General features: G+C 43.7%; 1 protein-coding gene across 1 annotated transcript in view; it reads right to left on the bottom strand.

The window, feature by feature from the left end:
• Window positions 1-1,142: 1,142 nt before the first annotated feature.
• Window positions 1,143-17,328, bottom strand: part of LOC115142708 (voltage-dependent L-type calcium channel subunit alpha-1D-like) — a 127,197-nt gene continuing 111,011 nt past the window's right edge. The window contains exons 46-48 of the mRNA XM_065001722.1: window positions 6,658-6,812; window positions 5,043-5,229; window positions 1,143-4,812 (exon numbers count right to left, since the gene is read on the bottom strand). Coding sequence (XP_064857794.1) covers window positions 4,507-4,812; window positions 5,043-5,229; window positions 6,658-6,812 — 648 coding nt within the window. The 3' untranslated portion in view covers window positions 1,143-4,506. The remainder of the gene's footprint in view (window positions 4,813-5,042; window positions 5,230-6,657; window positions 6,813-17,328) is intronic.

Genomic DNA, 17,328 nt, shown 5'->3' with positions numbered 1-17,328 from the left:
ACAGTGTCCAAAGAAGAGCCAGATGTATACAGAATGGTGTCATATGCGTAGAGGTGGATCAAAGAATCACCCGCAGCAAGAGCGACATCATTGATATATACAGAGAAGAGTCGGCCCGAGAATTGAACCCTGTGGCACCCCCATAGAGACTGCCAGAGGTCCGGACAACAGGCCCTCCGATTTGACACGCTGAACTCTATGTGAGAAGTAGTTAGTGAACCAGGCGAGGCAGTCATTAGAGAATACAAGGCTGTTGAGTCTGCCGATCGATAAGAATACGGTGATTGACAAGAGTCGAAAGCCTTGGCCAGGTCGATGTAGATGGCTGCACAGCACTGTTTTTTATCGATGGTAGTTATGATATCGTTTAGGACCTTGAGCGTGACTGAGGTGCACCCGTGACCAGCTCGGAAACCGGATTGCATAGCGGAGAAGGTACGGTGGGAAGAAGGCTGATGTCCTCTGGTAGCACAAGTGAGGGCAGTGGCTCACTGCTACCTAGTCTCATTCATATTTCCCCCACTGAATAGCTGCTGTTCAACATGCACAATTGTGTTATAAACATTGAATAAACGTTGAAGCCATTTGATACACAACTAAATGCATGACAGTAACAGTCACAGTGTTGTGTCTTGTCTAGTTTTGTAGATACACCTGCTCTGGGCCTTCTGAGGGTGGGTTAGCGATGCAGGCCACCAAAGGCACCATCAACCACAGTCTCCCCCAGCTGAACACATACAGACATACAGATACATCCAACCATTGATTGCACCAGCAGCACCAATAGTGTCACTTATATGTTCTCAGACCTTAAAAAAAGAAGAAATATACCTAATTTGGAAAACTTAAATCATACCTTAATAAGGTGATTTATATGACCATCGTACCTTATCATAACCAAACAAATATAGAGTTTTATTTTAATACTACATTCAGAATGGGGTGTGACAGACATAATTGCCTGCATTCTATTCAAATTGACCACAACCCTGGTATTTTGTCTATAGTAGGTTGCAGAATGTATGTCAACTGTAGAATGCATTGTTACATTGTTGTCATGGTAAATGTAAAAGACTATGAAAATGGTACAGAATACATTAAAATGTATGATTTCTCAAACAAAGCAGCGATAAAGGACAGCGCAGAATTTCAGTGTTAAGTTTATTCAGTAATAATCATTAGAAAATAAAATATTATCGATTCAAATGAATTCAAGGCCAAAATAAAATGGGAAAATACAACAAAAAATGTGTCAAAATAACGCATTTGCTACTAAGAGAAATCATGTTTACTGAATAAAAACATCACAGAGCAAATGTTTGGGGACTTTCAAGTAGAGAACATTGCCACGGGTCTTTCCATACATTTGTTTTATTACATATTTAATAACAGTAATAGTAGTAATAGTAATCATAATAATTATAATGATAGAATGAAAACGATGCAACAAGTCTTTCTCTGTAAACTGTTATATTACCATTTTTAACCCGCAAACAGAGGAACAGTGCACCTTGAAAATGTTTTATTTCATTGGTTCTTTCATATTTCTGTCCCAGCAATGTAAGGTGAATGACAAATATAGATTTCACTAAACCATACACACAGTCACAAAAAAGTACAAAATTGTCTCACCTTAATACACAAACATTTGTATAGAAAAATGAGAAACATTGGTACTATACAGTTACTTGTGCAAAGACAAACAGCTATGTGCTAATATTTAAATACCATTGGTATAGAACCAACTCGTTTTCTCTTTTCTTTTTTCAGGAATCCCTGACATGAGGTAAAAGTAAATTGGTTTTATCTTTTGCTTAACACAAGTGTTTAAAAAACAATGCATATTTTCAGTTCAGTAATTGCTACGAATAGTACAATGTGCCTGGAATTCACATTGGTCCTTTCACAAGATAGTTATCAACAAAAAGACCAGAACACTTTTTTATTTTATTTTTAACTCACAAATGATTCAAAGAGCCCTTTCAATGTGCACGCAAAGTGGAAAACCTACATTTTCACGACAGTATTCGGTTGACTGAGAACGCATTGCGAACTCGTGAACTACAAATCAAACCCTCATGAACTACAGATCACACGTCTCCTCACCTACCCATCGTCTGAGCTTATTCAAAATCTCCAGGGCAGCGCCTGGGGAAAAAAGCTTGATCCTTTGTTGTCTATATTTTTGTCTGTTTGCGTAAAGTCATTTTGTGGTCCATCAATTTTCAACTTTCGTCAAGAGCCACAAGAGTGGAGTTTTCTGGTAAAAACGAGCCGCAGTACAAACGCTCCCTTCTCATCGGAAGGAGAAGCTCGCTGTGGGAAAGAGACTGGTTGGTTGAGAGGGAGGCTGATATGTTTTCCCCAGACGGTGCTGGACCACCACGTGGTATAGCGTATGCAGAGAGAAGCCGGAGAGAGAGACGCCGAGAAGAGTGGGGTTTAGTATTGCTTAGCCTCTCTCCAGCTTAAACCCAATAAGACACGACAACACAACAGAAAAAAAAGAGAACAATGGCAGAGACTGTGGACCCACCTAGACCATGATGCCTCATTAAGGTCTCATCTGTCCTGTGAACACCCCTGATGAATTACGTGCCTCACCAGTCAGCTACCATGCCAATCCGGTCTATCCTGGCTCACACAGGCTCAGTTTGTCACAAGCCTCACACAGCAACAACAACATGAAGGCCAAGTGATTAGGATGATTCAGTTTGAAAGGGTTCGGTGGAATTAACTGACATGAATCATATATTGAGGAAGAATCCCAACACAAGCATTGAGAACGACAGAGATTCCCGTTCATCTCACTTCTTCGATCATATCGTTTTCTTTCAGCAGCAGAAGGCATTTCAGTTGGGATAGATGAGATGAATGAAGTTGTAGAATGAATCTCAAAATGGGTGAAGCAGCGTTGTCAATGCACTAAAGCATTTGACCTTCCCGTGCTGTGCACCTGCCCTGCACAACATATGCAAACACAAATGTTTATCATCACATCTTTATTAAGGTGGAGTAGCCTCCTTGAAGCCTAGCTAACTTCAAGTCCAACAAAGATGCCCTTAGTAAAAAGGGGGACTTAACGTTGTGGTACTGGTGTGGTTGGAGGGGCGCACAAAGTGTTCTTACCCTCGCTCATAAAACAAGTTAAAAAAACACAAAAAACATTTGCATATCTTGTGCAGCTGTGTTGTTACACCAAGAACCAAACGCTTTCACAGACAAGCCAAGGATGCATATGAGCAACAACAAAGAAAAAGACCAATTCATCTCAGAATGTTGTACCTAATAAAATAATAACACCAGCAAACGTCTTTCCTGGTAGCATAATAGGACTCATTACGGCGTGTATTGCTGACCTTTTGAAATGGTACATCATTACAAAATATAGAACATCTCTTTACAAAGTTTTTTTTGTTTGTTAATATAATACAATTCATTTACAGTGTATCTACTATGAAATATTAATTATCAGGCTATTCTAAGACTAAAAACAACCTGCCTGCTAGTGCATTTATCCCAAATGCTAGTAGTCACCTCAGAAGTGTATATTTAAGCAATAAGGCACGAGGGGGTGTGGTATATTTCCAATATACCACGGCTATAAGGGCCGTTCTTACGCACAATTCAATGCCTGCATACAGCCCTTAGTCGTGGTATATTGGCCATATACCACAAACCCGAGGTGCCTTATTGCTATTATAAACTGGTTACCAACGTAATTAGAGCAGCAAAAATACATGTTTCGTCATACCCGTGGCATACGGTCTGATATACCAATGCTGTCAGCCAATCAGCATTCAGGGTTTGAACCACTCAGTGAATAATTCTGGTTTGATGATGCTATAAATGTGACTGATATCTCCTGCATACTTAAACTAGTTAATCTTAAACTAAAACAGCTAGGGGGAGGGGGGTTAGGTGGGGGAGATATGCCTTTCTACGCTTGCATTGAAAACTTGCATGATATGCCAAAACCTTAATAAAGTGACAGAGGGAATGACATCTTTCATCTGATTGTCAACACCCTTAATGACCCGGCCCGGTACCTCACGCCCTCTGCCAATAGGTCCACCTCCTCCGCTGACACTCCATGTTCTCATCTGCGACTGGCTCGTTGATGAGCCTGTGTCACTTCCAGACTGTAACCTATGACCTACGGGCATGGTCCACCATGTGCCAGTAGTGCCGGTCTGGGAGGGCGGAACTAGCATAGTTTCCTGGCACCAGGATTGGTTCCTGGCCCTGTGATTGACAGACGTTGACGTGAATGCCCTGGCTGGCAGAGGGCGAGTTACAGGATAAGTGGGCGGAGCCAGTGTGTCTCTCTCTCTCTCTCTCTCTCCTCATAGGTACCTTTCTCTTCCATGTAAAAGGCACTTCTTTTGGTCGTAAGCCAATAGATGCATTTCTCATTGGGTTTTCCACTGTCGGTGCTGTAGTCTATATTAAGTAGAGTACATACAGCTAGAAGTTCACTTCTAGTCGTTTATTCTCCAGCCGATGCTATAAAGTGGTGATGCAGATCATCTCGTCAGCCAGGTCCTCCTCGTACACCACTCTAAGCTCCACCTCCGGCTCCTCATCACTATAACTGGCTGTGGCGTCTTGGAGGTCGTAGTCCCGCTCGCTCATGACGGGGTACACGTGGACCCCGTTAACCGCCGGCGCCACGCCAGCGCTCAGCAAGTGGCTGGCCGCGCTCTCCATCTCGTCGATGGTCATCTCGCACGCGTCCGCTATCTCGTGCTTGGTGGCGGCCACAAACTTTGGATCCATGGCGTATCTCCCGAGACCCTCTGATATCAACACCTGCCCGGCGACAGGAGAAAACAGACCACATTGTGTTTATTATTAAAGTTACTGTTAATCGCGATAAAAGGCCTGTTTGCGTATCTGAAACGTAATGAGTTTGAGTGTTCAAACCATCCACACCTGGCTAGCTGTAATATACTGTACTCACTAACGTGGTAGCCTACTAACGACTTCCATATATCATCTCAGAGCACAACCCACCCTCCTCTACCCCGCCCTGGACTCACCGCCTCCACCAAGCTGGTGGCGCTCTTCTGATTGCGCTGCTGGTGGTACTCCGGGGCCACCTGGAGGTGGACGGGGGAATAGATCCCCTGGGAGTACTCTGGGTCGTCTGTGTACCAAGAGCTCTTCCTCAGAGGCACCTGGCTGCTGACGGCACTCTCCCCGAAGAGAAGAGGAGATTCAGACACTCTTGGAGGAAAACAGAGGGCCAATGATAAGGAGGAGGAAGCAGGGGACAGTGTGACTCAGTGTCAGACTCAATGTTCAATATCAGAGTGCTAGACAACTTCCTAGTGACAAAATAATAACAGTGAGACATGCAGTGTGGCTCCTGCAACCCCCTCCATCCGCAAGACTGAATCATTACCAAACCCAGCTCTCCGAATAAAACCCACACATTACACTACACACACAATATAAATTTCTATATGTCACACTATACATTTCTATATGTCACACTATACATTTCTATATGGTCACAATATACACTTCTATATGTCACAATATACACTTCTATATGTCACACTATACATTTCTATGTCACACTATACATTTCTATATGTCACACTATACACTTCTATATGTCACACTATACATGTCTATATGTCACACTATACATTTCTATATGGTCACACTATACATTTCTTATACATTTCTATATGGTCACACTATACATTTCTATATGGTCACACTATACACTTCCATGTGTCACACTATACATTTCTATATGTCACACTCTACACTTCTATATGGTCACACTATACATTTCTATATGTCACACTATACATTTCTATATGTCACACTATACATTTCTATATGTCACACTATACATTTCTATATGTCACACTATACACTTCTATATGTCACACTATACATTTCTATATGTCACACTATACACTTCTATATGTCACACTATACACTTCTATGTCACACTATACACTTCTATATGTCACACTATACACTTCTATATGTCACACTAAACACTTCTATATGTCACACTATACATTTCCATGTCACACTATACACTTCTATATGTCACACTATACATTTCCATGTCACACTATACACTTCTATATGTCACACTATACATTATACACTTCTATATGTCACACTATACACTTCTATATGTCACACTAAACACGTCTATATGTCACACTATACACTTCTATATGTCACACTCTACACTTCTATGTCACACTATACACTTCTATATGTCACACTATACATGTCTATATGTCACACTATACACTTCTATATGTCACACTATACACTTCTATATGTCACACTATACACTTCTATGTCACACTAAACACTTCTATATGTCACACTATACATTTCTATATGTCACACTATACATTTCTATGTCACACTATACACTTCTATATGTCACACTATACATTTCTACATGTCACACTATACATTTCTATATGTCACACTATACTCTTCTATATGTCACACTATACATTTCTATATGTCACACTATACATTTCTATATGTCACACTATACACTTCTATATGTCACACTATACACTTCTGTCATTTACTAAAACAGAAATGTGTGTCGGCATGTATCCTTCATCGGGGTTGTACAGACAGAACAGCAGAGTTTTTGTATACCTGCTCCCGGGTTGATCCACCCGGATGAGGGGCGTGTAGTAGGGCGACTGCTCCTTACTGGACGGAGTGGCGGGGGGAGTAGTCCAGGAGCGGGTGGAGCGGGAGGGGGAGAGATGGTGGGCTCTGCTGGAGTCCAGCCCTGCTACAGCCATCACCTGTAGAGGGAGGTCAGGAACACACACACTGGTCTAACAACACACACACTGGTCTAACAACACACACACTGGTTTAACATCACAAACTGGTCTAACATCACAAACTGGTCTAACAACACACACACTGGTCTAACAACACACACACTGGTCTAACTCCACACACACTGGTCTAACACCACACACACTGGTCTAACACACACACACTGGTCTAACAACACACACTGGTCTAACACCCACACACTGGTCTAACATCACAAACTGGTCTAACAACACACACACTGGTCTAACAACACACACTGGTCTAACACACACACACTGGTCTAACACCACACACACTGGTCTAACACCACACACACTGGTCTAACACCACACACACTGGTCTAACAACACACACACTGGTCTAACAACACACACACTGGTCTAACAACACACACTGGTCTAACACCACACACACTGGTCTAACACCCACACACACTGGTCTAACAACACACACACTGGTCTAACATCACAAACTGGTCTAACATCACACACACTGGTCTAACAACACACACTGGTCTAACACACACACACTGGTCTAACACACACACACTGGTCTAACACCACACACACTGGTCTAACACCACACACACTGGTCTAACACCACACACACTGGTCTAACACCACACACACTGGTCTAACATCACACAAACTGGTCTAACATCACAAACTGGTCTAACAACACACACACTGGTCTAACAACACACACACTGGTCTAACAACACACACACTGGTCTAACAACACACACTGGTCTAACAACACACACACTGGTCTAACAACACACACACTGGTCTAACAACACACACACTGGTCTAACAACACACACACTGGTCTAACAACACACACACTGGTCTAACAACACACACACTGGTCTAACAACACACACACTGGTCTAACAACACACACACGGGTCTAACAACACACACACGGGTCTAACAACACACACTCTGGTCTAACAACACACAAACTGGTCTAACAACACACAAACTGGTCTAACAACACACAAACTAGTCTAACAACACACACTGGTCTAACAACATGCACACTGGTCTAACAACACGCACACTGGTCTAACAACACACACACTGGTCTAACACACACTGGTCTAACAACACACACACTGGTCTAACAACACACACACGGGTCTAACAACACACACTCTGGTCTAACAACACACAAACTGGTCTAACAACACACAAACTAGTCTAACAACACACACTGGTCTAACAACACACAAATTGGAACAACACATAAACTGGTCTAACAACACACACACTGGTCCAACAACATACACACACTGGTCTAACAACACACACACTGGTCTAACAACACACACACTGGTCTAACAACACACACTGGTCTAACAACACACACTGGTCTAACAACACACACACTGGTCTAACAACACACAACACACTGGTCTAACAAACACACACTGGTCTAACAACACACACACTGGTCTAACAACACACACACTGGTCTAACACACACACACACTGGTCTAACAACACACACACACGGGTCTAACAACACACACACGGGTCTAACAACACACACTCTGGTCTAACAACACACAAACTGGTCTAACAACACACAAACTAGTCTAACAACACACACTGGTCTAACAACACACAAATTGGAACAACACATAAACTGGTCTAACAACACACACACTGGTCCAACAACACACACACACTGGTCTAACAACACACACACACTGGTCTAACAACACACACACTGGTCTAACAAAACACAGACGGGTCTAACAACACACTCTGGTCTAACAACACACAAACTGGTCTAACAACACACACTGGTCTAACACACACACACTGGTCTAACAACACACACACTGGTCTAACAACACACACTGGTCTAACACCCACACACTGGTCTAACACCCACACACTGGTCTAACATCACAAACTGGTCTAACAACACACACACACACTGGTCTAACAACACACACTGGTCTAACACACACACACTGGTCTAACACCACACACACTGGTCTAACACCACACACACTGGTCTAACACCACACACACTGGTCTAACAACACACACACTGGTCTAACAACACACACACTGGTCTAACAACACACACACTGGTCTAACAACACACACTGGTCTAACACCACACACACTGGTCTAACACCCACACACACTGGTCTAACAACACACACACTGGTCTAACATCACAAACTGGTCTAACATCACAAACTGGTCTAACAACACACACACTGGTCTAACAACACACACTGGTCTAACACACACACACTGGTCTAACACACACACACTGGTCTAACACCACACACACTGGTCTAACACCACACACACTGGTCTAACACCACACACACTGGTCTAACATCACACAAACTGGTCTAACATCACAAACTGGTCTAACAACACACACACTGGTCTAACAACACACACACTGGTCTAACAACACACACACTGGTCTAACAACACACACACTGGTCTAACAACACACACACTGGTCTAACAACACACACACTGGTCTAACAACACACACACACTGGTCTAACAACACACACACTGGTCTAACAACACACACACTGGTCCAACAACACACACACACTGGTCTAACAACACACACACACTGGTCTAACAACACACACACACGGGTCTAACAACACACACACGGGTCTAACAACACACACTCTGGTCTAACAACACACAAACTGGTCTAACAACACACAAACTGGTCTAACAACACACAAACTAGTCTAACAACACACACTGGTCTAACAACATGCACACTGGTCTAACAACACGCACACTGGTCTAACAACACACACACTGGTCTAACACACACTGGTCTAACAACACACACACTGGTCTAACAACACACACACTGGTCTAACAACACACACACTGGTCTAACAACACACACACTGGTCTAACAACACACACACTGGTCTAACAACACACACACTGGTCTAACAACACACAAACTGGTCTAACAACACACACTGGTCTAACACACACTGGTCTAACAACACACAAACTGGTGGAACAACACATAAACTGGTCTAACAACACACACACTGGTCAACAACACACACACTGGTCTAACAACACACACTGGTCTAACAAACACACACACTGGTCTAACAACACACACTGGTCTAACAACACACACTGGTCTAACAACACACACACTGGTCTAACAACACACACACACTGGTCTAACAACACACACACTGGTCTAACAACACACACACTGGTCCAACAAACACACACACTGGTCCAACAACACACACACACTGGTCTAACAACACACACACTGGTCTAACAACACACACACTGGTCTAACAACACACACACGGGTCTAACAACACACACACGGGTCTAACAACACACACTCTGGTCTAACAACACACAAACTGGTCTAACAACACACAAACTAGTCTAACAACACACACTGGTCTAACAACATGCACACTGGTCTAACAACACACACACTGGTCTAACAACACACACACTGGTCTAACACACACTGGTCTAACAACACACACACTAGTCTAACAACACACACTGGTCTAACAACACACACACGGGTCTAACAACACACACACTGGTCTAACAACACACACACTGGTCTAACAACACACAAACTGGTCTAACAACACACACTGGTCTAACAACACACACACTGGTCTAACAACACACACACTGGTCTAACACCACACACACTGGTCTAACACCACACACACTGGTCTAACACCACACACACTGGTATAACACACACACACACACTGGCCTAACACACACATACTGACCTAACACACACACACTGGTCTAACACCACACACACTGGTCTAACACCACACACACTGGTCTAACAACACACACACTGGTCTAACAACACACACTGGTCTAACAACATGCACACTGGTCTAACAACACGCACACTGGTCTAACAACACACACACTGGTCTAACACATACACACTGGTCTAACAACACACAAATTGGAACAACACATAAACTGGTCTAACAACACACGCACTGGTCCAACAACACACACACACTGGTCTAACAACACACACACTGGTCTAACAACACACACACGGGTCTAACAACACACACACTGGTCTAACACACACACACTGGTCTAACAACACACACACTGGTCTAACAACACACACACTGGTCTAACAACACACACACTGGTCTAACAACACACACACTGGTCTAACAACACACACTGGTCTAACACACACACACTGGTCTAACACATACACACTGGTCTAACACATACACACTGGTCTAACAACATACACACACTGGTCTAACAACATACACACACTGGTCTAACAACATACACACACTGGTCTAACAACATACACACACTGGTCTAACAACACACACACTGGTCTAACAACACACACACTGGTCTAACAACACACACACTGGTCTAACAACACACACACTGGTCTAACAACACACACTAACTGGTCTAACAACACACACTAACTGGTCTAAAACCACACACTAACTGGTCTAAAACCACACAAACTGGTCGAACAACACACAAACTGGTCTAACAACACACACACTGGTCTAACAACACACAAACTGGAACAACACATACACTGGTCTAACAACACACACACTGGTCCAACAACATACACACACTGGTCTAACAACATACACACACTGGTCTAACACACACACTGGTCTAACAACACACACTGGTCTAACAACACACACACTGGTCTAACAACACACAAACTGGTCTAACAACACACACTGGTCTAACAACACACACACTGGTCTAACAACACACACACTGGTCTAACAACACACACACTGGTCTAACAACACACACACTGGTCTAACAACACACACTCTGGTCTAACAACACACAAACTGGTCTAACAACACACACTGGTCTAACACACACACGCTGGTCTAACAACATGCACACTGGTCTAACAACATACACACACTGGTCTAACAACATACACACACTGGTCTAACACACACACACACTGGTCTAACACACACACTGGTCTAACAACACACACACTGGTCTAACAACACACAAACTGGTCTAACAACACACACACTGGTCCAACACACACACACTGGTCTAACAACACACACACTGGTCTAACAACACACAGACGGGTCTAACAACACACACACACTGGTCTAACAACACACAAACTGGTCTAACAACACACACTGGTCTAACACACGCACACTGGTCTAACAACATGCACACTGGTCTAACAACACACACTGGTCTAACAACACACACACTGGTCTAACAACACACACACTGGTCTAACACACACACACTGGTCTAACACCACACACACTGGTCTAACACACACACACTGGTCTAACAACACACACACTGGTCTAACAAACAACTGGTCTAACACACACTGGTCTAACAACACACACTGGTCTAACAACACACAAACTGGTCTAACAACACACAAACTGGTCTAACAACACACACTGGTCTAACAACACACACACTGGTCTAACAACACACACACTGGTCTAACAACACACACACTGGTCTAACAACCACACACACACACACTGGTCTAACACACACACACTGGTCTAACAACACACACACTGGTCTAACAACACACACTGGTCTAACACACACACACTGGTCTAACACACACACACTGGTCTAACAAACACACACTGGTCTAACACACACACACTGGTCTAACACATACACACTGGTCTAACAACATACACACACTGGTCTAACAACATACACACACTGGTCTAACACACACACTGGTCTAACAACACACACTGGTCTAACAACACACACTGGTCTAACAACACACACACTGGTCTAACAACACACAAACTGGTCTAACAACACACACACTGGTCTAACAACACACACACTGGTCTAACATCACAAACTGGTCTAACAACACACACACACTGGTCTAACACCACACACACTGGTCTAACAACACACACACTGGTCTAACACCACACACACTGGTCAAACACCACACACACTGGTCAAACACCACACGCACTGGTCTAACAACACACACACTGGCCTAACAACACACACACTGGTCTAACATCACACAAACTGGTCTAACAACACTGGTCTAACAACACACACACTGGTCTAACAACACACACTGGTCTAACAACACAAATTGGTCTAACAACACACTGGTCTAACAACACACACACTGGTCTAACAACACACACACTGGTCTAACAACACACACACTGGTCTAACAACACACACACTGGTCTAACAACACACACACTGGTCTAACAACACACACACTGGTCTAACAACACACACACTGGTCTAACAACACACACACTGGTCTAACAACACACTGGTCTAACACACACACTGGTCTAACAACACACACTGGTCTAACAACACACACACTGGTCTAACACACACACACTGGTCTAACAACACACACACTGGTCTAACAACACACACACTGGTCTAACAACACACACACTGGTCTAACAACACACACACTGGTCTAACACACACACACTGGTCTAACAACACACACAAACTGGTCTAACACACACACACACTGGTCTAACACACACACACACTGGTCTAACACACACACACACTGGTCTAACACACACTGGTCTAACAACACACAAACTGGTCTAACAACACACACACTGGTCTAACAACACACACTAACTGGTCTAAAACACACACTAACTGGTCTAAAACACACACTGGTCTAACAACACACAAACTGGTCTAACACACACACTGGTCTAACAACACACACACTGGTCTAACACACACACACTGGTCTAACACACACACTGGTCTAACAACACACACACTGGTCTAACAACACACACACTGGTCTAACAACACACACACTGGTCTAACACACACTGGTCTAACAACACACACACTGGTCTAACAACACACACACTGGTCTAACAACACACACACTGGTCTAACAACACACACACTGGTCTAACAACACACACTCTGGTCTAACAACACACACTCTGGTCTAACAACACACACTCTGGTCTAACAACACACACACTGGTCTAACAACACACACACTGGTCTAACAACACACACTGGTCTAACAACACACACTGGTCTAACAACACACACACTGGTCTAACAACACACACACTGGTCTAACAACACACACACTGGTCTAACACACACTGGTCTAACAACACACACACTGGTCTAACAACACACTGGTCTAACAACACACACTGGTCTAACACACACTGGTCTAACAACACACACACTGGTCTAACAACACACACACTGGTCTAACAACACACACACAACACACACACACTGTTCTAACACACACATACTGACCTAACACACACACACACTGGTCTAACAACACACAGACGGGTCTAACAACACACACACACTGGTCTAACAACACACACTGGTCTAACACACACACACTGGTCTAACAACACGCACACTGGTCTAACAACACACACACTGGTCTAACAACACACACACTGGTCTAACAACACACACACTGGTCTAACACCACACACACTGGTCTAACACCACACACACTGGTCTAACACACACACTAACAACACACACACTGGTCTAACAACACACACACTGGTCTAACAACACACACACTGGTCTAACACCACACACACTGGTCTAACACCACACACACTGGTCTAACAACACACACACTGGTCTAACAACACACACTGGTCTAACAACACACACACTGGTCTAACAACACACACACTGGTCTAACAACACACACACTGGTCTAACACACACACACTGGTCTAACAACATACACAAACTGGTCTAACACACACACACACTGGTCTAACACACACACACACTGGTCTAACACACACACACACTGGTCTAACACACACTGGTCTAACAACACACACTGGTCTAACAACACACACACTGGTCTACACAACACACACACACACTAACTAACACACACACACTGGTCTAACACACACACACTGGTCTAAACTAACACACACACTGGTCTAACAACACACACACTGGTCTAACAACACACACACTGGTCTAACAACACACACACTGGTCTAACAACACACACACTGGTCTAACAACACACACACTGGTCTAACAACACACTGGTAACAACATCTAACAACACACACTGGTCCAACTAACAACACACACTGGTCTAACACACACACACTGGTCTAACAACACACACACTGGTCTAACACACACACTGGTCTAACAACACACACACTGGTCTAACAACACACACACTGGTCTAACAACACACACACTGGTCTAACAACACACACACTGGTCTAACAACACACACACTGGTCTAACAACACACACACTGGTCTAACACACACACACTGGTCTAACAACACACACACTGGTCTAACAACACACACACTGGTCTAACAACACACACACACTGGTCTAACAACACACAAACTAGTCTAACAACACACACTGGTCTAACAACACACACACTGGTCTAACAACACACACACTGGTCTAACACACACTGGTCTAACAACACACTGGTCTAACAACACACAAACTGGTCTAACAACACACACTGGTCTAACAACACACAAACTGGTCTAACAACACACACACTGGTCTAACACACACACTGGTCTAACAACACACACACACACACTGGTCTAACAACACACACACTGGTCTAACAACACACACACTGGTCTAAAACTAACTAACACACACACACTGGTCTAACAACACACACACTGGTCTAACTAACAACACACACACTGGTCTAACAACACACACACTGGTCTAACAACACACTAACACACACTGGTCTAACACACACACACTGGTCTAACACACACACTGGTCTAACAACACACACTGGTCTAACAACACACACTGGTCTAACAACACACACACTGGTCTAACTAAACACACACACTGGTCTAACAACACACACACTGGTCTAACAACACACACTGGTCTAACACACACACTGGTCTAACAACACACACACTGGTCTAACAACACACACACTGGTCTAACAACACACACACTGGTCTAACACACACACACTGGTCTAACACACACTAACTAAACACACACACTGGTCTAACAACACACACACTGGTCTAACAACACACACACTGGTCTAACAACACACACTGGTCTAACCACAACACACACTGGTCTAACAACACACACACTGGTCTAACAACACACACACTGGTCTAACAACACACACTGGTCTAACACACACTGGTCTAACACACATAACACACTAACACACTGGTCTAACAACACACACACACTGGTCTAACAACACACACACTGGTCTAACAACACACACACTGGTCTAACAACAACACAACACACTGGTCTAACAACACACACACTGGTCTAACAACACACACTGGTCTAACACACACACACTGGTCTACACACACACTGGTCTAACAACACACACACTGGTCTAACACACACACACTGGTCTAACAACACACACACTGGTCTAACACACACACACTGGTCTAACACACACACACTGGTCTAACAACACACACACTGGTCTAACAACACACACACTGGTCTAACAACACACACACTGGTCTAACAACACACACACTGGTCTAACAACACACACACTGGTCTAACAACACACACACTGGTCTAACAACACACACACTGGTCTAACAACACACACACACTGGTCTAACAAACACACACTGGTCTAACACACACACACTGGTCTAACAACACACACACTGGTCTAACACACACACACTGGTCTAACAACACACAACTGGTCTAACACACACTGGTCTAACAACACACACACTGGTCTAACAACACACACACTGGTCTAACAACACACACTGGTCTAACAACACACACTGGTCTAACAACACACACTGGTCTAACAACACACACTGGTCTAACAACACACACACTGGTCTAACAACACACACACTGGTCTAACACACACACACTGGTCTAACAACACACACACTGGTCTAACAACACACACACTGGTCTAACAACAACACACACTGGTCTAACAACACACACACTGGTCTAACACACACACACTGGTCTAACAACACACACACTGGTCTAACAACACACACACTGGTCTAACAACACACACACTGGTCTAACAACACACACACTGGTCTAACAACACACACACTGGTCTAACACACACACACACTGGTCTAACAACACACACTGGTCTAACAACACACACACTGGTCTAACAACACACACACTGGTCTAACAACACACACACTGGTCTAACAACACACACACTGGTCTAACAACACACACACTGGTCTAACAACACACACACTGGTCTAACAACACACACACTGGTCTAACAACACTGGTCTAACACACACACACTGGTCTAACAACACACACACTGGTCTAACAACACACACTGGTCTAACAACACACA

Source organism: Oncorhynchus nerka, linkage group LG15 (genome assembly GCF_034236695.1).
Source record: "Oncorhynchus nerka isolate Pitt River linkage group LG15, Oner_Uvic_2.0, whole genome shotgun sequence".
Classification (NCBI taxonomy): domain Eukaryota; kingdom Metazoa; phylum Chordata; class Actinopteri; order Salmoniformes; family Salmonidae; genus Oncorhynchus; species Oncorhynchus nerka.
Note: the sequence above shows the minus strand (reverse complement) of the source record. Positions and strands in the feature narration are given on the sequence as shown.